The sequence below is a fragment of the Heteronotia binoei genome, chromosome 1, assembly GCF_032191835.1.
Source record: "Heteronotia binoei isolate CCM8104 ecotype False Entrance Well chromosome 1, APGP_CSIRO_Hbin_v1, whole genome shotgun sequence".
NCBI classification, from domain to species: Eukaryota; Metazoa; Chordata; class Lepidosauria; order Squamata; family Gekkonidae; genus Heteronotia; species Heteronotia binoei.
The window spans coordinates 264,074,826-264,098,852 of NC_083223.1; the positions used below are offsets into that span (position 1 = coordinate 264,074,826).

The window sequence follows — 24,027 nt, forward strand, 5'->3', positions numbered from 1 at the left end:
GATGCTCAAGTCCGGGAGATGGCCCAAAGACCCAACTTCCTGACACAGCCTCATGAATCGGTGTGTGTCGTGCAAAGGGAGTTTGCCTTGTCAAACTTTGGACACCCCTGGTTGAGGCAGGGGTCCCCTGCTGCCAGTCCCAATAGTTGATAAGCTGACTGGTGGGAAAAAACTTACCTGAAAAAGAGGGAAACCCTGCCAATGTGCTACCCATGTGACCAGGAAGTGGCATCATTATGTTAGGGCAACGCTCTGGTATTTGATCAAAAACTCCATGGCAGAAGCCAAATTTACCATAGAGTTTTTGCCCGATACCGGAGCTTCGCTCCCAACGTCCCCAGCATGATATCACTTCCATGCTATGTGGGCAGTGCCCTAGGCACATCGCTGTAATGTCGGCCAGGCCTCCCTCCTGTTCCTGGTACGCCCCTCCCCCATCCTCCATCAATTTCCAGGAGGGAACCGGCAACCCTCGGCGAACAAGACATTTGAAATAAGGAGCGTGCAGCTGGCAAACGTACAGCGTCGCCCTTTTAGAAAAAGAAGCAGCATTGCAAATTTAACGAGCATTGTCTTCATCCAGGCCTACATGACCTGCTACACCAAATCTGTCTCCTCAGACGCCAGAGAGGGGTCTCCCCAGTGTTGTGTCAATCAGGCAATTAAAGCAAGAGGGGGCTTGCTTGTCCCCGGCAGGCCCCTGCCTGCATCCAGTGGGCTGTGTTTGCCTCGACGGGCCACAGCTTGCGCAAGCCACTTAACACAAGCCGTTCAAGGGAGGGTATTCGAAAGAACACAGCTGCCTTACGCCGACTCAGACGTTTAGTCCACCGCACTCGCCTAGAGCCTGTGCGGTGGATTGCACAGAGTGGCAGACTAAGATGCTGGGTGATCTGAGTTCGAATTCCCAATTCCGCCGTGGAAGATCGCTGAGCGACCTTGGATCCATCACACACTCACCTTGGCCTACCTCCTCGGCTGGTCATTGCGAGAGAGTGGAGGCAGCAAGGATGATGTTCTAAGCCTCTTTGAGACCCAGTTATGGGGGGAGAAGTCTCATATGGACACATAAACTGCCTCGTACTGAATCCGACCCTCAGTCTGACGAGGTCCATCTTGTCTACTCAGACTAGCAGTGGCTCTTCCAGGGTCTCAGGCAGAAGCCGTTTACATCACTTCCTGCCTGGCCGTTTTAACGGGAGATGCCTGGAATCGAACCTGGGACCTTCTATGTGCCAAGCAGAGGCTCTGCCATTAGTCTGTGGCCCTGGCGTCGTAAATATATTGTTGACTGGTTATTGAGGAACTGGAAAAAGCAAGTGGCAACACAGTGAAAAACAGCAAGAAAAAAAACTGCGTACAAGAAATAAATATATTCCAAAAATCTATAGACTCAGTCAATTCCTTAAACACACAGAGATACCAAGTAACACAGTAAAAACAATTTATTTCACGAGGGAAGATTTCACTGCAGAGAAAGGACAGTCCTTTTGCACATAAAGTCCACATGCACAACAAGTCTTTGCACATTTCCAAAGACACTGTGGAATCCAACACTCCTCTTAGATGATGTGACTCCAGAGGAAAAAAACTTCTGGAGTAGAAGTATTCCTTACGTGTCAGTCGACTTCGGACTGCGTTTTGACTGTCTTACTTGATATCTCTGAGTGTTTAAGAAATTGACACAGAGTCTATAAATTTTTGGAATATATTTATTTCTTGTACACAATTTTTTTGTTTTTCCTGCTCTTCAGGAACTGGGGCAGAAAAAAGGCAAAACGGACTTGGACAAGGGGCTAGCACGTGTATCGCAGGCAAAATTTCCAGTTCAGTCCCTGGCACCTCCAATGTAAAGGATCTTGTTGATAGTCAGGATGGGGAGAGGCCTTTTTCTATATCCCAGTCACACCCCCAGTTCTGTTCTGCTGCAGAACTTCCCTCGGGTCCGGAGTCCGCTCTGCAGGTCCGCATACTCGCTCTTGAATCTGTTTCCAGATCTCCCCGAATAACTCTTGCTTTTTGCACGCCGTGCTTTCCAGACTCCTCTGAGCACCCCCTTCCTTCCGGCTGCCCCCGTGAAAACAACCTTGCCAGCCGGCGCGCAGCCTCAAGTTCAGCCGCAGCCCCAGCCCCAGCCAGGCCAAAAGAGGCGTTTCACCGAAGAGCTGCCTGACGAGCGGGAATCCGGACTGCTGGGATACCAGGTGCAGTGGCCTCAGCACTTTCTCTACCCTCTCTGCTGCTGTTCCCTTTTTCCTGTGGGGAGGGAAGAATTTAATTCCATGCCCACTTTTGGGATGTTACAAACCACGGCGGTTCGGAGGCTGTAGAAGTAGCTTTTCCTGGTTTCAGAGGCGCTTGGAGTTTGCTTTCCTCTTGTGGGTCTGGAATAAGTTGCACCTCCCACCTTCTGGCAAAGATGCTGGCTGGATGATTAGTACTGGGCACCGATAGGATAATCTCTGGAAGTTCATTTGTCTTCTTCAGAAGCCTGGCTTCTCAGTGAGAGATTGGCTTCCTTGTTGGGTTCTGAGCAGTTGCTCAGGAAGACGCTTTCCTTATTTATTTTCATTTGCCCCAAACAACACACGGTGCTGTATTGTACTGAATGAGACCAACGACCGATCAAAGCCAGTATTGTCCACTGGCAGCTGCTCTCCATGGTTTCAGATTTCAACTAAATAGCTTTAGGCAGAACCAAATGGTGTAGCATTCCGCCCCGCCCCCCTCGCCAGGTTCTCTTTTCTTTTTCTTTTTCTTTTTGCAATATAGATTTATACGCAATGAGAAAAACCTGATAGCCCTTGTAAGGTCTCAGCGGAAATTGGTTTAAGATGGAAAAAAAGCAATAGGCTCACAGCGATGCACTCAAAAACGCTGATATGGACTAGAAGAAGAAGATGATATTGGATTTATATCCCGCCCTCCACTCTGAAGAGTCTCAGAGCGGCTCACACTCTCCTTTACCTTCCTTTCCCACAACAGACACCCTGTGAGGTGGGTGGGGCTGGAGAGGGCTCTCACAGCAGCTGCCATTTCAAGGACAACCTCTGCCAGGGCTATGGCTGACCCAAGGCCATGCTAGCAGGTGCAAGTGGAGGAGTGGAGAATCAAACCTGGTTCTCCCAGATAAGAGTCCGCACACTTAACCACTACACCAAACTGGCTCTCCATGCAATCGTTCTCCATGCAAATATATCCTGGAGGCTTCAACACTCCCGTGTAGAAATAGGGCTGTGTTTAAAGCATGTGCAACTGGTTCTGATTTTAAACGATCCTTACTGTCACGTCCAGTGGCCATGAGCTGCCCCCCTCCCCCCAGCCAGTGTGGTGCAGTAGTTAGGAGCAGCAGACTCTTAATAGGGAGAACCGGATTTGATTCCCCCCTCTTCCTTCGCATGAAGATTGCAGGGGGGCCTTGGGCCAGTCCCAGTTTCTCTCAAGACTCTCTCAGCCCCACCTGCCTCACAAGCAGGGCCTTTTTTGTAGCAGGAACTCCTTTGCATATTGGGCCACCCACCCCTGATGTAGCCAATCCTCCAAGAGCTTACAGGATTCTTATTGTATGGCCTACTGTAAGCTCTTGGAGGATTGGCTACATCGGGAGGTGGGGGGGGGGTGGCCCAATATGTAAAGGAGTTCCTGCTACAAAAAAAGCCCTGCTCACAAGGAGCCTGTTGCGGGGAGAGGAGGAGTAGAGAGCCAGTGTGGCGTAGAGGTTAGGAGCAGCAGTCTCTAACCCGGAGAACCAGGTTTGATTCCCCGTTCCTCCTCTACCTGAGGCCTGCTGGGTGACCTTGGACCAGTCACGGTTATCTTAGAACTCTCTCAGCCCCACCTGCCTCACAGGATGCCTGTTGGGAGAGAAAGGGTAGGTGATTGTCAGCCTCTTCAAAACTCCCTAAGGTAGAGAAAATGGAGTAGAAAAACCTGCTGTTCTCTTCTTCCCCTGTGCAGACTAGCAAATCTGTACAACAGTTTACTTTCTGAGGTGACTGTAAGGCTATGAAGGGAATTAGCGGAGGTAGAGGGTGTTGAATTTCTTTGGAGGAAGGGCAGAATAAAAGCAGGTTAAAAACCCTAAAGCAGGGGTGTCAAACATGCAGCTTGGGGGCCGAATCAGGCCCCCGGAGGGCTCCTATCAGGCCCCCGAGCAACTGGCTGTCACCTGCTTCCCTCTCTCTTCCTTCCTTCCTTCCGTGTAACAGCTTGCTTTGCAAGGCTTGCTCAGTTGCACAGCAAAACCTCTGTTTTCTCCATAGGCTGAGACTCCTCCCTTGGGGAGGAAGGGTGGGGGGAGGCAGAGCTTGCTTTGCCAGGCTCTCTCAATCCCACAACGGAGCTACTGAGCCAAGCCTCTCTTCCTTCTCTTGGCTGAGGCTCTTCCTCCTCTTGGTCCCGTGAGGAAGGAAGAAAAGAGCCAGAGCTTCCTTTGCCCAGCTCCCATGGAATACAAGGAAAGCACTTTTAAGACCAATAAGTGCTAATGTTTTGAGCAGGTTTTATTTTATTTTATTTTTTTTAAAAAAAATCTTCAATTGTGTTTGTCTGTGTCCTTTATAAAGTTTATATCTCTGCTACCTGATCTTAAATAGGTACACTTATGGCCCAACACAACGAAGTCTCATTTATGTCAGATCTGGCCCTCTTAACACATGAGTTTGACACCTCTGCCCTAAAGGGCTTTGAAAAATAAAACCAACAAGTGCCTCTTTGTCAGTTGCGAAGAAGGACGAAAAGAACGTTTTTGGTAGCTTTTACCATCCCTTCCTTCACATCTCTTCCTTCCTGATCGGTCTTCTGTGGGTCGGTCAGGACTCGCAGTACGGTTTTGCCCCAACCTGCAGTGGGCTGCAGCTGTTTCCTTGTCACTGTCGCTCTTGTTGATCTAAGTTTGTGTGATAAATGGAAGGGGAAGATGGAGTTTGGGGTGGGGGGAGGCTAAGAAGCACGCCTGGGGGGAGGACCCCAGTGAGAGGGCACGTGCCTTACAGCTTGGTGTTAAAGGTGAGTCCATGGGCCCCAAGGTGTGGGACTGCTGCTCTGTCCTTTGAGGCCTTCCCCCTTGCCGTCCTGGTCTCTCTCTTTATGGACACAAGTGCTCTCTTCATTTGGATCATTGTTCCTGTTGGCACATTCCATTTTGAGGGTTGTCATGGTGCCAGAAACCCTGGGAGGGCAGGGTGGTGGGGGGCACTTCTATGCTTTTGTTTGAAATTTACTATTTTGTTCCCTCTCAAGGGGCTAAATTTGTTTATTAAATCAGACTTTAGCAAAAAAATGGACCCGAGTTAAGTAGTCCGGTGTTCGTGAGAGTGCAGTGTAGTGGCTAAAGCTTTGGACCAGGATGAGGGGGACCTGGGTTCAGATCTTCACTCATTTTCACTTATTTATTTACTTTAGATTTATACACCGCCCACTCCGCAAGCGGACGCTGCATGGCTTAACCGTCATGATAAAACACTTTAAATTACAATTTTAAAAGGACAAGAAACACATATAAACAATTTAAAAACCTAAACATTTGGTGCTATAAGAGAGATTTCGTAAGACAGGCAGTTTACGTCAATATCTCTGTTCTCAGTTCCTTTGTTGATCTATTAGCGGTCTTACAGATAGTATTGCTCATAGCGACATAGCAGCGGCAGCCTCTTCCCACATTAGTTGTTATAGGCCTGTCGAAAGAGTTCGGTTTTACAGGCCCTGCGGAATTGGGAGAGGTCCCGCAGGGCTCTTGTGGCCTCTGGGAGAGCATTCCATAACATAACTCAGGTGTGGAGCTCATTGCACCTCAAAAAGGATATTATAGCATTGGAGAAAGTCCAGAGAAGGGCAACTAGAATGATTAAAGGGCTGGAGCACTTTCCCTATGAAGAAAGGTTGAAACGCTTGGGACTCTTTAGCTTGGAGAAACGTCGACTGCGGGGTGACATGATAGAGGTTTACAAGATAATGCATGGGATGGAGAAAGTAGAGAAAGAGGTACTTTTCTCCCTTTCTCACAATACAAGAACTCATGGGCATTCGATGAAATTGCTGAGCAGACAGGTTAAAATGGATAAAAGGAAGTATGGTACTTCTTCACCCAAAGAGTGATTAGCATGTGGAATTCACTGCCACAGGAGGTGGTGGCGGCCACAAGCATAGCCACCTTCAAGAGGGGTTTAGACAAAAATATGGAGCACAGGTCCATCAGTGGCTATTAGCCACAGTGTGTGTGTATATATAAATTTTTTTGCCACTGTGTGACACAGAGTGTTGTCTGGATGGGCCATTGGCCTGATCCAACATGGCTTCTCTTATGTTCTTATTCGCTGACTCTGCGGCAAGCAGCCGTTCCCTCTTTCTCTCTCTCTCAGCCTAAACTACCTCACAAGGTTGCTGTGAGGGTACCATGAAGAGGGATAAAATAAACAGATTTCCCTGCGCTTCACGGGCTCAACATCGAGCGTCAAATAATACATCTCACTTAACATGGTGGCGCGAAAGGGAAAAAAGAAGTGACGCTAATATTTCAAACATGCCTGGTTGCCTGAGGGCTCATTTTGGTCACCGTAGGAGCCCAGGCAGCTATTTACAAGTCTGAGTTCAAAAGTTATTGTTTGGATCCTTCAAGAACTTCATGAAACACTGTATTTTTTTTTTATTAATTTAGAAAGCATTCAAAGTCTAGCACCCATTTTGAAACTTGGTGTAAAGGAATGGTTCAGAGCAGTGTGGTAGGATCTTAGATCACGGTGGATAGCCGTGTTAGTTTGTCTGTAGCAGCCGAAAAGAAGAGTCGAGGAGCACCTTTAAGACCAACAAAAATTTTGGCAGGGTAGGGGTGACTCGCTGCTCCCTTCAAAAATCATTGGGGGAACATTTTAAACCTCCCAGTACATTCAGTTGCTGACCTAAAAGTAGCACTTCTCTTGCCAAGTCATTTCAGAGTGGGATTAGAAGAGAGACTGCTGAATTGCGACTGATAATGAAATGCAAGGCAACGCATCCTCCTGGACTGAATTGAGACCTTGGTTTCTTATCTCGTTCCCTCTCTGTGTATCACACCTAATCCAATTACACTCACTGTTGTCATTCAGCATTTGAAATCACTCCAACTCTCCAAGATACAAGGGCAAAATGGACTCACATTCTAATTGTAACTAAAGAAGTGAGCAGTGACTCACAGGCTCATGCCCTGTCATAGATGTTATAAGTTCCAGGTGCTACTGGACTCTTGCTTTTTTCTACTAAAAAGATCTTTGTTTTGAACTCATAAATTTGGCTTGCAGCCTTTCTGAGCTGCTGTAGGTTCAGACTCCCCCCCATTCTTCAGTAGGGAGATAATAGACCTCCCTGCCAGAACAGTTTGGTGTAGCGGTTAAGTGTGCGGACTCTTATCTGGGAGAACCGGGTTTGATTCCCCACTCCTGCACTTGCAGCTGCTGGAATGGCCTTGGGTCAGCCGTAGCTCTCGCAGAGCCGTTCTTGAAAGGGCAGCTTCTGTGAAAACGCTCAGCCCCACCCACCTCACAGAGTGTCTGTTGTGAGGGGAGAAGATAAAGGAGATTGTAAGCTGCTCTAAGACTCTGATTCAGAGAGAAGGGCGGGGTGTAAATCTGCAATTCTTCTTATAAGGGCTGCTGAAAGAAAAAGCTTACAATAAGATACCAACTTCAGGGGACTTCTAGCTGTTGCATGCTACGGGTTCTTTTTCTTTTCCACGCAAACACAGTGCTTTTTTTTTTCTTTTAGATCTGGCAACTGGAGCTGAGGGTTGGGTCTTGCAGCTGTGTTCCACTCACTGTGGTGATTTCCCCTGCAGTGCAAGAGTGCTCAAGCCTCTTGTGCCAGGGGAAACGGCATCGCAGGTTGAACATACCTGTGGACTCCAAACCGCACCGTGCAGCACACAGTATAGGCTTTTGCGGGGAGGGGAAAAGACAGAGAGAGGAGAGAGGCTGGGCCTCCTGAGAAATTTTCAATAAGGAGCTAATAGCTTGTGTCACAGTTTTAGATTTCCTAATGCTGCTGTGTTTTTCTGCTCATAGCATGGACCCATTCATATGACTAATTTAGGTACAGGCTTCTCCGGTCAGACCGAGATGGACGGGGGAGGATCGAAGCCAGCGGGTTCCTCAGGAAAGGAGAGAGAGAGGGACAGGTAGGTTGTGGCAGTCACCTCAAAGGGTGTGTGTGTGTGTGTGTGTGTGGTTTAATTTTGACATTCACTTTATAAGCCAGATTCTCTTTCCCTCTCTGATGCTTCTGTGTTGTCCCCCTCTCCTCCAAATCCCATTGAGAAGTTACATTTTATGGGTAGCCCAATCCCATCAGATCTCAGAAGCTAAGCAGGGTCAACTCTGGCAAGTACTTGGATGGGAGACCCCCCCCCCCTTGGAATATCAGAGCTGGGAGGCAGGGGCAGGCTTTATTCAGCCACCTCCCTGAATATCCTCCAGACCCCTAGTAGAGGTCAGTCACCAGAGGTCACAATGATTTCCAGGTGCACACATACACATAACATAGAAGGAGGAGTTACGTTTTGTTAGCTGTGAGCAGGTTGCCTGTTCTCCATCTGTGTTATGAAAGACTTTCATCCAGAATAAACAGAAGTTAATGATGATAATGATGATAGCACTGATGGTTTCTGGCAAACCCCATCTTAGAAAATGGATATTTGACTCTGATGCTCAGCTAGATCGTACCTTAATGCTAAAATCGAAAGCAGCACCATGGTACGGATTAATTAAACTGGAACCCTCAAGATCTCCATACTTATTTAACATTTCTAATCATGTTCTTAGAGCGAACTTTACCTCCTTACCATTCCAGTCAGTGCTGACAGCAGTCATGGAAGGCCATTTTAACCAAATTCCAGTGGCCCAGCGTTTATGCATTTGCAGTTCTCGTGTAATTGAGGGCTTACTTCACTCTTTGCTTTTCTGTCCACTTTATGCTAGTCCAAGGGGCCAAATTTTTAGATGGAATTCTGTCAGGCCTCAGTACTTATTCAGATAAGGGAAAAAAATAGGATTTATTTTATCTGACATTGATGCTTACATCACCCAGAAAGTTTAAGTGTTTGCCCTCGAGGCAAAGAAAATATGTGCCAGGGTGGCAATTCAAAGGGATGAACATATGAAGCTGCCTTATACTGAATCAGACCCTCGGTCCATCAAAGTCAGTATTGTCTTCTCAGACTGGCAGCGGCTCTCCAGGGTCTCAAGCTGAGGTTTTTCACACCTATTTGCCTGGACCCTTTTTTTGGAGATGGCAGGGATTGAACCTGGGACCTTCTGCTTACCAAGCAGATGCTCTACCACTGAGCCACCATCCCTCCCCTAAAACATATATGAGCATACGAAGCTGCCTTCTACTGAATCAGGGTGCATCAAAGTCAGGATTGTCTTCTCAGACTGGCAGCGGCTCTCCAGGGTCTCAAGCTGAGGTTTTTGCACACCTATTTGCCTGGACCCTTTTTTGGAGATCCCAGGGATTGAACCTGGGACCTTCTGCTTCCCAAGCAGATGCTCTACCACTGAGCCACCATTCCTCCCCCAGATTTGCAGATTTATGTGTATATTTATGTGTGATTTGCAGATTTATGTGTATATCTCTGTTGTCATTGCTATTGTATTGCATTGGCTGTTATACCTTTTTGTTTTACAGGATGCTTTGTATGTTCATTAACTTCTAGTTTACTTCCCTTTTCCTTGAGATTCTTGCAGACCTGTAACAGCCAGTGGCTAATTACAATAAACAAACTGTTCTCCATAAGGCAGAAGTTTTTGGCATGCCTTACAGGGCTGTTGGAAATACGCTTGTAAATGTCTGCAGTGCTCGTTGAATGTCTGAAGTGCCTCTCTATTATACAGCTGCGTACCTTGTCTCCCAACAGGCAGCTGATGCCTCCACCAGCTTTGCCAGTGTCGGGGATGAAGGCGGATCCCGAAGACAGAAACGGTTCCTTAGTGGGCGGCAATGGTGAGCGTGTGCAGTGGGGAGGAGGTGTGGCTTCCACTCACATTCCAGCGCGCTCTGCTGATCACAACTGGACTCCCCCCTCCCCTTCCAGGGCACTTCCTTGTCCGAAGCCAAAAGGAGCGTTCCAGCTCCCGTCCTCTGTCCTTTGCGCATTTCAGTTCAGTTGCCCCTCCTCTGGGAGCCCTGATTTCCACCCAGAAAAGTACAACAAAGGCTGCAGTTTTGTCTTCCAGTTTTCTCCCCCCCCCCTCCTCCTTTACCTTTTGGTGACTGTATTTTTCAGGCCTATTTTAAATAACCAGTTCAGAGCAAGAGTTCCAAGGAGCTGTGTGTGAGTCTTTCTCTCCTTTCCATAATGCATAGCTTGCCGACAGTTCTACTAGGAGATGAAGCACCGCCTTCTAACCTGCCTCCCAACACAGTCTCTTGCTCTCTTCCCTCCCAGCCGCCAGTCCTTTTACTACTCAGGTGTCACACCATTTGCCACTTTCATTGGGGGCAGGCAGGGCTTTTTTTTTTGTAGAAAAAGCCCAGCAGGAACTCATTTGTATGTCAGGCCACGCCCCCTGCTGCCAAACCAGCCAGAACTGCATTCCTTTGCGTTCCTGCTCAAAAAAAGCCCCTGGGAACAGGCCAGCTATCTACACTCACCTGTGGAAGTCATAAAAGCCAAGCACACGAAGAGTTAACACTTTAAAATATGTCATCTGGTCTTATCAGATACGTCTTTTGTTCTCTCACCCTTCTCCCAGTGAGCTCAGGGTGGCTTTCAAGGTCCTTCCCTCACCTGTTTTATTCTCAGAACGGCCCTGGGAAATAGATCAGGCTGAGTGTGGGATGGATCAGAAGTTGCTCAGCAAATTTTGTGACAGAGGATTTGGAGCCACGGGTTCCCTGTATCCTCTAACCACAACACAACACCACCTTTTCCAGAAGGGAGCTAACAACTGTGGTATTGCACAGACAGGATTAAAATTTGAAAGGGTGAAGGGATCACCATAAAGCAGCTATCTTCCCCTCCGTTCGGCAGAGTCTGTAGGTTAACAAAGGACTGTGGCACACCGGCAGAACATATACTTTGTATGTGGTAGGGCCGAGTCTCAATCCCGAGCATTTCCAGTTAAAAGGATGAGGTAGGATGTGAAAGATCTCTTCCTGGAGAGCTGCTGCCAGTCAGAGTAAACAAGACTGACCTTGATGGACCAAGGGTTAGATTCAGCAGAAGGCAGCTCCAGGTGTTTAAAAGCTGCGCCCAGCTTATCTGCATTTCCAAATATTGCAGTTCTTCCATGAAGCTCAGACACTAGAAATAGCTGGCCCTGCGTTTGGAGATTGGAGAGGGGCATCCGTGTCAGTCTGTCATAACGAAATTAAACAAGTTAAGGGTCACCTTCAGGACAGCAAGCTTTTGGGCTTTCATGAGTCATATCACAGCTTACTTCATCAGACAGGTATGCAGAAGAAAACCGTACTGGGAGATGTACATTGCACTGTGGAGTCTTTTGAGTGCAAATCTCAACATGAGGGGAAAAGGGAGGAGCTGCTGCAGAAAGGCTAGATAAATGAAAGTTAACGGGAAGTTCCTGTAGCCAGGAACTGTAGCCAGGAAGTTCTTTGTAGCCAGGCTAGTTTTCTGCCTGATCTGTGCATACGGCCTTCGAGGCCTCCCCTTCCTCTTTGACCACTTACCCAGCAGTTCCCATTTTGTTTGCTCTTCCCTCTCCCGACCGACACCACTTCCCTCCTTTGCATCAAACAAGCATTCCAGAGAAGTCCAGTTTTGCAATTAGAGCAGGACGCTTTTATGATGCAAACAGAAACTCCGTAGGGTTAGTTGACCACGCTTGGCACTTCTCAGACGTACGGAGACAGAATGTGCCTTTTATTAAACCTCTCTTTAAAAACAAAAAAACCTGTGGGTTGGGTCCTGCAGCTGTGCTCTCCTAACGGTGGCCACCTTCCCCAGGGGAACAGGGAAAAGCTGCAGCATCCAGCTGTAATTGGGACTCTTCCTTTGACGCGGGTTCTTTAGGAGTGAAATAGCAAGCCTTTTGCCCGGTTTGTGCTAACTTGACCTTTTCTTTTCTTTTTTCTTTTTTGTGTCTTTTTTTTCTTTTTTTTTTTCTCTCTTCTCTGTTCTCTTACATGGTTCTGATGGATCACAAATGCCGTTGCTGACGCTGTTATCGTGCGAACTCCTACCCGGGGTGACCGCTGGCCCTGTGACCTCAAAATGGTGTCTGACTAACAATTTTTTAAAACGTTTCTTATTTTGATGCACATATTTGGGGGAATGTTTGTTGTCTTCATTTTAAAAAAAAACAAAAAACCTTTCTCTTTTTTTTTTTATTTTCCTCACCTGGGGTGGGTTGTCCTTTTTTTTGTGTGCGCTCTTTCCTTCTTCCCGCTTTAGATCACACAGCAAAGAAGCTGAAAACCGGCGAGAAAGGGTTCGGCCTGGTGGCTTATGCCGGCGACTCCTCGGACGAAGAGGAGGACCACGGTGGCCACAAAAATGCAAGTAGTTTTTCACAGACATGGAACTTGGGGTACCAGTATCCGTCGTCGCAGCAACGCGCCAAGCAACAGATGCCCTTTTGGATGGCGCCGTAGCAGCCCCTCGGCAACGCCCGCTCCCCCGTCGTTTCCCTCAAGCAATAACGCATGTATACGATGGAAAGCAAAAGACACTCTCTCTGCAAAAACGTACATCTGCCCCACCGACACTATTGCACAAGCTTTTCCAGAGACGCAGTATTCCCTTCGCGCCCCTCCCCACCAGGTTGGGTGGCTCCGTTTTATTTTTTTTATTTGGTATTTCTGCGGTGGACTCATCTGTCAAGCAACGTTAAATCACAGGCTTCTCGGAACACAGTCGCTAACACCGGCGGTAGCATTTACGCCGTCGGAGAGCATCCGTGGATTCCTCATCCCTCCACCACCACTGAACACATACCGCCGTTCTTGGTTTTTGGAAGCGGGGGCAGCTGAGCCGGACCGATTGTATCATACTTGTTCCTCACCCAACATGACCCCTCTTCCGTTCTGCTTGTTTGTTTATTTCCCCATTTTTATAATTGGATTTTCCCTGCGACGCTTGGACTTCAGGCGAGAGCGGGAATTGCCCGGCTGAAGATCCACTCCCCTTGCTATTTTTAAAACGGAAATGTTAGTGCAGTCTCGCTTACTGTAACTAGCTCCACACGGAATTTTGTGGGCAAACTTTTGTTGTCCCCCTCACCCCTTTCTCCCATACCGTTTCCCCAAGTTTGAGAACAAGGTGTGACTTCACATGGGAGACTTAAGCATTGGCTCTCGAATCGTCCTCTTGAATTTTCTCAGCCTGCATCATCTGTATCTCCAAGCTGCGGTCGTGGACTTAACCTTCCATAGCGACGGCATCCTCTGTTCCAGAGCCCAGCCAAACATCGCTTTTGTGGCCGAAAGGGATGCTGCATGCTTGGATCTCGGAGGCCCTGGCGAAACGTTGTTGGGGCTGAAAGAAAAGCCCCCGTTGGGATTGTTTTTATAGTGACTCAAAACCACGATGGGTCTCCTCCAGGCCTGGCCAGACTGCTGCCGTGTGAACTTTTCCGTGTGGCAGAGGGGGTGTGGTTGAAACAGAATTTTGCAGTCTGTGTTCAAAAGGAAAAAAAAATAAAATAAAAACCTCAATGTATTGGGATCCATGTCGATTTTCTGCCCTACTTGGGAAGGCTGGCATTCAGTTGCAAAGCGAATGAGCCCCATCCTCCCAAGTTCCACCAGTAGTTCTGGTGCCCACTAAGCTATTTAGAAAGTGCGCAGGGCCTCGGGAAGGTAAGTCTTGTTAGTGACCGCATTCATTTGAATGAAAAGGTTTTCCGTAGATGTAGTAACAGCAGTCATAGGGGAGGGACGGTGGCTCAGTGGTAGAGCATCTGCTTGGGAAGCAGAAGGTCCCAGGTTCAATCCCTGGCATCTCCAAAAAAGGGTCCAGGCAAATAGGTGTGAAAAGCCTCAGCTTGAGACCCTGGAGAGCCGCTGCCAGTCTGAGAAGACAGTACTGACTTTGATGGACCAAAGGTCTGATTCAGTATAAGGCAGCTTCATATGTTCATGTTCATAGCCAATGGATGATCAGAAGGACTAGTGAGCATCCAGGCTTGTAATTCCATTCCCCCTTCAGGCTTTCCTTCTTCGTATTCCTCCCTTCCTTCTCGCAGGCTTCCCTTAGTTTCCCTTCTAAGACTCTTTTGCAAAGTGAGGAAGGAGTTGTGTTTGGCTCCGCCTCCTGTGACTGCCATTTTGGAGCGACGCACGCCTAGTCCCTCCTCAGAATTCCAAAAGTGACTACGGGCTCAAAAAGGGAGGGGATCTCTGCTGTAAACTGTGTGGATGAGAGGTGACCACACTTGCTTAACGTTAAGAGCCACATAGAATAAGCATCAGATGTTTGAGAGCCGCAAGACATGAATGCCAAACGTTTGAGAGCTGGAAGGAAGGAAAGAAAATAGATATGGGAGGGAGAGGTGGAAAGAAAGCTGCTTTAATCTTAAATGCCTTCTCCAAGCATGCTGACAGGGTGGGGTGGACTTTGGGAGCCGCACAATATGTGTGAAAGTGACACATGGCTCCCGAACCACAGTTTGACCACCCCTGGTGTGGACCATAATTTGCATAACAAACAACCAGTATTCCCCCCAGGCTTCTGCTGTCTGGTTTTAGGTCAGCCTTTGTAAACTGGTTGACAAACTTTAGGCCAGGGGGGGCCAAACTGTGGCTCAGGAGCCACATGTGGATCTTCCATACATAACTGTGTGGATCTTGAAGCCCCCAACACCCCATTGGCTGGCTTGGAGAAAGCATTTGTCTCTTTAAATCACTTCTCCAAGCAAAGCCAGCCGACGGCTTGGTGAATTCCTTCCTTCTGTTTGTGGCTCTCAAACATCTAACATTCATGTCTTGCGGCTCTCAAACATCTGACCTTTATTCTATGTGGTCTTACATTAAGCAAGTTTGGCCACCCCTGCTTTAGGCTATTTAAAAGGCTTATTAAAAATAACTGAGGATGCCTCTTGTTGAGGGGGAGTGGAGTGGCTAGACCAGCCGGGCATTTTGCGCTAGCCTTCTCTGGCTGTAGGTCTTCCTCTACCTGCATAATTTTGTGGCTTTAAAAAAAAAAAGGAAGAAAGGTCACTTTGGGAAAGTTTTCCTTGCCTGGGAGAGCCTTGCTCATCACTGTTGCCCAATGGCTTTTAGAAACCTGTTTGGAATCCTTTGCCCAGGACATTCTGTATGCTAGAGTCATAAATGGTGATTTATGTCATAACAAAATGGAATGAGCCCTTTAGTTTAGATCTACCTTTAATCTCCCCACCCAGCAGGCTACCAATGGGGATGTGCTCAATGTTACAATTACATCACTGCAGGGGGTAGGCGGTACCTAAACTGCAATAACCACGCGCTGCCCTCCCTTTGGACCGTTTTGCACACCATTCACTGGCATCTTCAGGTGACTTGTGGCCCTCCAAAGCAAGACTCCCTCTAAGCTGTGGAGTCTTGTGAGCAAAAATTTACAAGATGATGCATGGGATAGAGAAGGTAGAGAAAGAAGGACTTTTCTCACAATACAAGAACTTGTGGGCACTCAATTAAATTGTTGAGCAGTCAGGTTAGAATGGATAAAAGGAAGTACTTCACCGAAAGAGTGATTAACACATGGAATTCACTACCATAGGAGGTGGCGGCTACAAGCATAGACGGCTTCAAGAGGGGATTGGATCAACATATGGAGCAGAGGTCCATCAGTGGCTATTAGCCACAGGGTATAGATGGAACTCTCTGTCTGGGGCAGGGATGCTCTGTATTCTTGGTGCTTGGGGAAGCACTGTGGGTGGGCTTCTGGAGTTCTGGCCCCACTGGTGGACTTCCTAATGGCACCTGGGTTTTGGCCACTGTGTGACAGTGTTAGACTGGATGGGCCACTGGCCTGATCCAACATGGCTTCTCTTAAAATTCTACTTTGTGAGCTACTGGCATTTTTGTGAGCGAGTGGTTTGGCTACTCCATCAATTAGTTTGCTCTGGGGCCATCCTTCCTGAACTTAGGCAAAAATGTGTGCACCGGAGGCTAAAAAACTGAGCTAGCACACACTAACTCAGCTCAGAGGGAACACTTCTCCAAAGCCTTATGCATTTTATTGGTATAGAATATGCTCCCAGGTGTTCCACACAACCTGTGAGCAAGCAGAGTCCTGCAGTGAAAAGGAAACAGAAAAATAATGTATTAATAAATCGTTTGAGAGACTGTACAGAGCTGAAAGACGCTCAGTGAAATCCTGCAGGTGTCTGAGGAGCACAGAGCGCAGGTCATTTTATACTTAAAATGACATTACTCATACAAAGCAGATTTGACTAGTTACGCAGATTAGAAGAAGAAGAAAACGGCAGATTTATACCGTGCCCTTCTTTCTGAATCAAAGACTCAGAGCGGCTTACAATCTCCTACATCTTCTCCCCCCACAACAGACACCCTGTGAAGTAGGTGGGGCTGAGAGCGCTCTTACAGCAGCTGCCCTTTCAAGGACAACCTCTGCCAGAGCTATGGCTGGCCCGAGGCCATTCCAGCAGCTGCAAGTGGAGGAGTGGGGAATCAAACCCGGTTCTTCCAGATAAGAGTCTGCACACTTAACCACTACACTAAGCTGTCCAGACATGACTGGTTAATTTGATGTGAGCCCATATACTTGGAGACATCCCTTCTGAATGCTTCTACTGACCAGTCTCTTGTAGTTCTGGCTAAAATTCCCTTGGCTTGCAGGATGCTTTGTCCAGTCCAGAGTGCTTTCTTTTCTTGCCTCCCAAAATAAGCCTGCTTCCAGGAAGTCCCAAACTTTACTGCAGACACATCAGCTTGCAGTTAGAACAATGGCTCCTTTGAGATGTCAGCTGCCTTCTCTAAGAGCACTGCTGCCTTCCTTTAACATCTTGTGTTAAGAAGCTACTAGAATTAAATTCTAATATAGATTCTATATGCCTGATCTAAATGTCTCCTATATTGTAGTGCGGGGGGTGGCCAAAGTTGCTTAACATAAAAGCCACATAGAATAAATGTCAGATGTTTGAGAGCTGTAAGACATGAACATCAGATGTTTGAGAGCCACAAGGAAGGGAGGGGGGAAGGAAGGAAGGAAAATAGATGAGGAGGGGGAAAGAAAGCAACTTTAACTTTGAATGCATTCTCCAAGCTGCCGGCTGGCTTGGCACGGAGAAGTGATTTAAAGAGCGAAACGCCTTCTCCAAGCCAGCCAATGGGGTTGTGGGGGCTTCAAAAGCCACACAATATGTGTGAAAAAGCCACACGTGGCTCCCGAGCCACAGTCTGGCCACCCCTGTTCTAGTGTGTCTGTAAATGCAAAATATGATTTCTTGGTACACCTCTGAGTTAACAGTATAAACTAAATATGCAGATAAGTAGCCGTTTCCATCACAGCCGCACTGGGCAAAGAGACCGTGGGGTGTAGTAAATGATTGGCCTTTTAAGGTTTCACAGAGCTTTGCTGTAGCAGACTAGAGCTGGGTAGAATGGCTCTTGTGTTCTTCCTGCTCTCTTGGCCCCTGTGTGCACCCCTCACATAGTTCGCATCGCTGTTCTGAAAAGGGGATGCAGACACTGCCCCAAAGTAGTAGGGCCAATCCACTTGCAGCTGCTGGAGTGGCCTTGGGTCAGCCATAGCTCTCGTAGGAGTTGTCCTTGAAAGGGCAGCTGCTGTGAGAGCTCTCTCAGCCCCACCTACCTCACAGGGTGTCTGTTGTGTGTGTGGGGAAAGGTAAAGGAGATTGTGACCGCTCTGAGATTCAGAGCATTGGGCGGGATATAAATCCAGTATTTTCTTCTTCAATCGCAAAATATTGGAATAGGTTCGCGGTTTGGAGGGGGTGGGGTTGAGAGATCGCTGTCTTGTTTTAGCTTCCAAAGGAAAGGGCAAGTTTGCTCCAGAAGAGGGTCAGAGGGAGTCAAGCCTAGAGGGTTAAGGGTTACAGTTGAGCTGAGTGTGCTCTACCACGATGTGCCTCCCAAGCGCATGAGTTCAGCATTTTTCTAGCCTGCCTGCTGGTCAAGAAGGCCCCAAAGCCTCCTGGGTATTTTCCTGCTGTTCCACTCACAAGCGGTTAATTTCCCTCCAGACTTTTGAAGCTGGTGGGGCCCTGGGGAACACACTGTTGGGATCAGTGGCTCACAGGGGTCTTTTCCCAACCTGTGGATTGTTACCCCAAAATGGCTTGCAAAGCGTCTGAAAGTGGGTTGCCTGCCAAGCCACCCGGATGGCTGGCTCTGCCCTTTCCATCGCTCTCCTTAGTATTTCGGAAACCAAGCTCTGGCCCTGGAAATCGAATCTTCCATGTCATACGTCAGTTGGTATTTTTTTTCCACTGCACATAAACATTAATCAAGTAAAATGTGCCCTGATGGTTGCTAGAGTGGCTTTCTTAGAATCTTTGGAGGAGGCGGGGAGGCTTAGAGCAGGGGTGTCAAACTCATTTGTTATATGAGGGTGGGATCTGACATAAATGAGCCCTTGTCGGGCGGGCCATGTGTGTACCTATTTAAGGTTATATAAATGCAATAAAGAACACAGACGAACACCATTAATGCTTAAAACTTTAGCACTCATTGATTTTAAAGGTGCTTTTTTTGTATTTCTCCCAGGGGATCCAGGGAACTGGGCAAAGGAAGCTCTGGCTCTTTCCTTCCTTCCCCAGGGAATCAGGAGGGGGAGGAGCCTCAGCCAATGGAGAAAATAGAGCAAGCGATTGAGCAAGCCTGGCAAAGCCAATGGAGAAAATAGAGCAAGCGATTGAGCAAGCCTGGCATAGCCAATGGAGAAAATAGAGCAAGCGATTGAGCAAGCCTGGCAAAGCAAGCTGTGATGCAGAAGGGTGCAAGAGAGGGAGAAGGAAACAGACAACAGTGAGTTGCTCATGGGCCTGACAGGAGCTCTCCGGGGGCCTGATTTGGCCCCCGGGCTGCATGTTTGACACCCCTTTCTAGAGGGACTAATAGAGAAGGTGGTCAAAGGCCAGACTGCAAAGGCTGCATGTGTCAGAATGCCACTTGCTTGGGGTTCGCAGTGGGGGGGTGGCTGTACCTTTTGTGCCGTGTCCTTTGGTTTCTCAAACTGGTTGGCCACTGCAGGAAATGGGATGCTGAACTAGATGGGTGCCAAGGCCATAGTTTGCCTAGGGCACCCAAAAATGGATGGGTAACTGTAATAAGTAAATATAAAGCTGTGAGTCACCATGCCGAAAAGGTTTATGTTCAGTGGCACCTTGAAGACTAACAAAAGTTTTATTCTGGGTACAAAAACTTATACCCAGAATCAAACTTTGCTGGTCTCAAAAGGTGTCCCTGGACTCAGACTTTGTTCTGGGTGGGCCTTCAGTAGTTCAGAATCGGAATAAGCCTGCAAGAGGCAGCCTCTCTGGGTGAGCTGTGTTAACATTATATCCATTTCGCCCTCGGAGCTTCTGTTAGGTTGAAGAGGCAGGATCTAAATAAAGCTTTGGGGCTCTTTAGCTCGGAAAAACATCGACTGCGAGGTGACATAATAGAGGTTTACAAGATTATTCATGGGACAGAGAAGGTAGAGAAAGAAGTACTTTTCTCCCTTTCTCACAATACAAGAACTTGTGGGCATTCGACGAAATTGCCGGGCAGTCGGGTTAGAGCTGATAAAAAGAAGTACTTCTTCACCCAAAGGGTGATTAACATGTGGAATTCATTGCCGCAGGAGGTGGTGGTGGCTACAAGCATGGACAGCTTCAAGAGGGGAATGGATAAACATCTGGAGCATAGGTGCATCAGTGGCTATTAGCCACAGCGTATTGTTGGAACTCTGTGTGGGGCAGTGATGCTCTGTATTCTGGTGCTTGGGGGAGGGCACTGTGGAAGGGCTTCTAGCCCCACTGGTGGACCTCTTGATGGCACTTGGGGTTTTTTTGGCCACTGTGTGACACAGAGTGTTGGACTGGATGGGCCATTAGCCTGATCCAACATGGCTTCTCTTATGTAAGCTAAGTGTATTTGTTATAATTTACCTTTACAGGACTTTTTATTTTTGGTGCTCAAGGTACTTTCCTATCCGTCGATACAATTCCAGTCGTTTTCTAAAGGGACAAAAACCCAACCCTGTCCACATCAAGTCCCTAGTGCTTGATCTTAGGGTTGCCACCTCTTGGTTAGGAAATACCTAGGGATTTTGTGGGTGGGACCTCACTAAAGGTACAGCGCCATACAGTGCACTCTCCAAAGCCATTTTCTCCGGGGCAACTGATCTCTGTCAGCTGGAGATCGATCGTGCTATCAGGAAGTCTTTAGACCACCCCGCCTCCCACCTGGAGGCTGGCAGGAGTTAGATGTAGAACAAAGTAGGATTCAGGTGATACCTTTAAGACCAACAAAGTTTTATTCAGAATGTAAGCTTTCGTACGCATGCATACTTCTTCAGACGAGGGGATGGGCTACAGTGAGCTGAAATACATACAGCTGGTGGGTTAAGAGTGTAAATTGATACGAAGCTAGGATCAAATGGCAAAACTGTAATAAATTGGTCTGGATAGCAATAAAAGGTAATAAAAGCTGCCCGTTAATTGCTTTTGCTACCAGTCTAGGTAAAACAAAAGGACATGTATTTCCTCGTGATGTGTGAAAAATGGGGAAGGTTTGATTTAGAAGTGTCTGCAGAAAAAAAAAAAAAGCAGCCACGGTGAGGGGTGTGCTCGTGTGGCTGTGATCCAAAAGGTCTGGTGTGCATCCCGCTGCGGGAAAGGCATCCTGTTTGCTAGAGTTGCTCAATCAGTGTCTGGGTTAGGGGAAGCTCAATGCAATCCAGAGGAGAGCTGCACCTTCTAAAGTACACCAATTTAGAAGAAGTTTGGCTCTGTGTCAAGGGCTGTCAGGGCTGGTGATTCTGTGTGCGTGTAAAGTGCTGTCAAGTACCTTTTGAAGTGGGGCCTTATGAAACAATATGAAAAAGGCCTCTCATTAACAGTTTTGGATCTCCCGGAGTAAGTCTTATCAGTCGCTACTAGCCATGTTGACTCAGGGGAATCTTCTTAATGTCCTTATGAGAGGAACTGGTTGGGTCCACTGTGTGAGGCAAGATGCTGGACTAGATGGACCCTCACTGGTCTGATCCAGCAGGGCTCTTCTGATGTTTTTCTCAGGGGAAGGCCTCGGCCTCTCTGCCCTCTAGTTGGTCCTCCAGAGGATCTGGTTGGCCTCTTTGTGAGGTAGGATGCTGTACTGCATGGACCACCGGTTTGGTCCAGCAGGGCTCTTCTTAATGTCCTTATGAAGGGAATTCTTCAGCCTGTTGTTGGCCTTCCAGAGGAACTGGTTGAGGCCACTGTGTGAGACAGGATGCTGGACTGGATGGACCCTCAGTGGTCTGATCCAGCAGGGCTCTTCTGATGTCCTTATGAGGGGAAGGCCTCGGCCTCTCTGCCGTGTTGGCCCTCCAGAGGAACTGGTTGAGGCCACTGTGTGAGGCAGGATGCTGGACTAGATGGACCCTCACTGGTCTGATCCAGCAGGGCTCTTCTGATGTTCTTATGAGGGGAAGGCCTCAGCCTCTCTGCCCTGTTGTTGGACTTCCAGAGGAACTGGTTGAGGCCACTGTGAGGCAGGATGCTGGACTAGATGGACCCTCACTGGTCTGATCCAGCAGGGCTCTTCTGATGTTCTTATGAGGGGAAGGCCTCAGCCTCTCTGCCCTGTTGTTGGACTTCCAGAGGAACTGGTTGAGGCCACTGTGAGGCAGGATGCTGGACTAGATGGACCCTCACTGGTCTGATCCAGCAGGGCCCTTCTGATGTTCTTATGAGGGGAAGGCCTCAGCCTCTCTGCCCTGTTGTTGGCCTTCCAGAGGAACTGGTTGAGGCCACTGTGTGAGGCAGGATGCTGGACTAGATGGACCCTCACTGGTCTGATCCAGCACAGCTCTTCTTAACATTCTTATGAAATTACAACTGTTCTTCAGGCAATAGGTCCCATAGGGGAAGTGGCAGATTTATATAGACTCTGGCATTACATCCTTTTGAGGTCCCTGCCCTTTCCATCCTCCGCCCCCCAATCGCCAGGAATTTCCTGACCAGAACTTGGCAACCTGCAGTTATTTGATTCTTAAGAGCCAGGCAGGGGTGCTACTGTTGATGTTTCTAACACATGTGTTTTTGCATTGGGAAATGTGGTTCCTATGTTACTCTGGCCAATTAGAACTGCCCAGCGGTTGCACACTCAAAGGGGAGGGTGGAAAGCTTGCAAGTTATTCCCAAAGATTCGTTCTTGTAAGAAGCCTTGTACGCTTCCAACATTCATTAAGAAATGAGCCAGTCTGTATATTCCAAATTCATCCTATTAGTGGGTTTTTTAAAAAGCATTCTTTCTCCTATGACAACTAACCCCCAAGCATGCCCCACTTCTGGTTTTCAACAGAATTCCATAAGCAGGGCAAAAGCAAAATACAAAAAAAAAGAAGGGGGGGAAACAAGTATTAAAGTCTCGCGTGGAATGTTCCAGTCTAGCCCAATCCGGTCAGCTCCCAGAAGCTAAGTAGGGTCAGCCCTTAGGGTTGCCAATCCCCAGGTGGAGGCAGGGGATCCCCTGGTTTGGAGGCCCCCTGCTTCAGGGTCATCAGAAAACAGGAGGGGGGAGCGAAATGTCTGCTGGGCACTCCATTATACCCTACGGAGACCAATTCCCATAGAGTATAATGATGAATAATGGTTGATCTGCGAGTATCTGGGGCTCTGGAGGGGCTGTTTTGAGGTAAAGGCACCAAATTTTCAGCATATAATCTGGTGACTCTCCCCAAAATACCTTCCAAGTTTCAAAAAGATTGAACCAGGGGGTCCAATTCTATGAGCCCCAAAAGAAGCTGCCCATATTCATTATTTCCAGTGGAGGAAAGGCATGTAAAAGGTGTGCAGTCCCTTTAAATGTGATGGCCAGAACTCCCTTTGGAGTTCAATTATGCTTGTCACAACCTTGCTCCTGGCTCCACCCCCAATGTCTCCTGGCTCCACCCCCAAAGTCCCCAGATATTTATTGACTTGGTAACCCTACGGTAGCTCTGGTCAGTATTTGGATAGGAGACCAGACCGTCAGGGAATTCCAAGGTCATGTAAGGTTGCCAAGTCCAATTCAAGAAATACCTGGGGGCTTTGGGGGTGGAGCCAGGAGACATTGGGGGTGGAGCCAAAAATAAGTTTGTGACAAGCATAATTGAACTCCAAAGGGAGTTCTGGCCATCAAATTTAAAGGGACCGCACACCTTTTACATGCCTTCCCTCCATTGGAAATAATGGATTAGAGCATCTTTTGGGGGGCTCATAGAATTGGGCCCCCTGGTCCAATCTTTTTGAAACCTGGAGGGTATTTTGGGAAGAGGCACTGAATGCCATGCTGAAGATTTGGTGCCTCTATCTCAAAAAACACTCCCCCCCCCCCCCGGAATCCCAGACACCCGTGGATCAATTTTCCATTATACCCTATGGGAATTGGTTTCCATAGGGAATAAAGGAGACCCCCCCTGCCCCCACTTGGGGATTGGCAACCCTAGGGTCATGATGCAGATAGCGATGCAATGACAAACCACCTCTGAACGTCTCTTTCCTTGCAAACTCCATTAAATCCGCTGTGACTTGACAGCAAAGAAACAAAAAACGATTGCTCATCCTATGGGTCGTTCGTGTCTCATCGCTGTCTGCGGAAAACAAACATCCAGTGTAAATTTCTTATTTCTGCAGGATGCCGGATGTTAGAAATTAAGAAGGAAAAAGAAAAGTTTAGGACGTTATGTAAAAATCCTAACGTACAGGGCTACTGCTGGTCTCCAGAGCCGCACTCCTTTTTTTGGGAGACCCCGCCTTGTTTCCACCAGCAGCGATTTGCCCCGCACGAGAGCCGAAATTACCTAGGCGCCCTTCCCGGCCCATTCTGCCTCCTCCCCTTTGCGCTCCTCAGAGGAAAATGGAGGGGAAGTGGGCGTGTCCTATAGAATCCCCGCCCCTTTCT

General features: G+C 48.0%; 1 protein-coding gene across 4 annotated transcripts in view; it reads left to right on the top strand.

The window, feature by feature from the left end:
- Nucleotides 1-13,648, top strand: part of KHDC4 (KH domain containing 4, pre-mRNA splicing factor) — a 45,584-nt gene extending 31,936 nt beyond the window's left edge. The window contains exons 11-14 of one of the 4 annotated variants that reach the window (XR_009556214.1): nucleotides 2,040-2,204; nucleotides 8,062-8,146; nucleotides 9,884-9,969; nucleotides 12,383-12,544. Coding sequence is in view for 3 of the 4 variants with exons in the window: in XM_060255113.1 (XP_060111096.1) it covers nucleotides 2,040-2,204; nucleotides 8,034-8,146; nucleotides 9,884-10,304 (699 nt within the window). In the remaining variant the exon portion in view is untranslated. Of the gene's footprint in view, nucleotides 1-2,039; nucleotides 2,205-8,033; nucleotides 8,147-9,883; nucleotides 10,421-12,382 lie in introns of those variants that run through there. The other 3 variants (XM_060255119.1, XM_060255113.1, XM_060255126.1) reach the window with 3 other exon arrangements.
- Nucleotides 13,649-24,027: the final 10,379 nt, after the last annotated feature.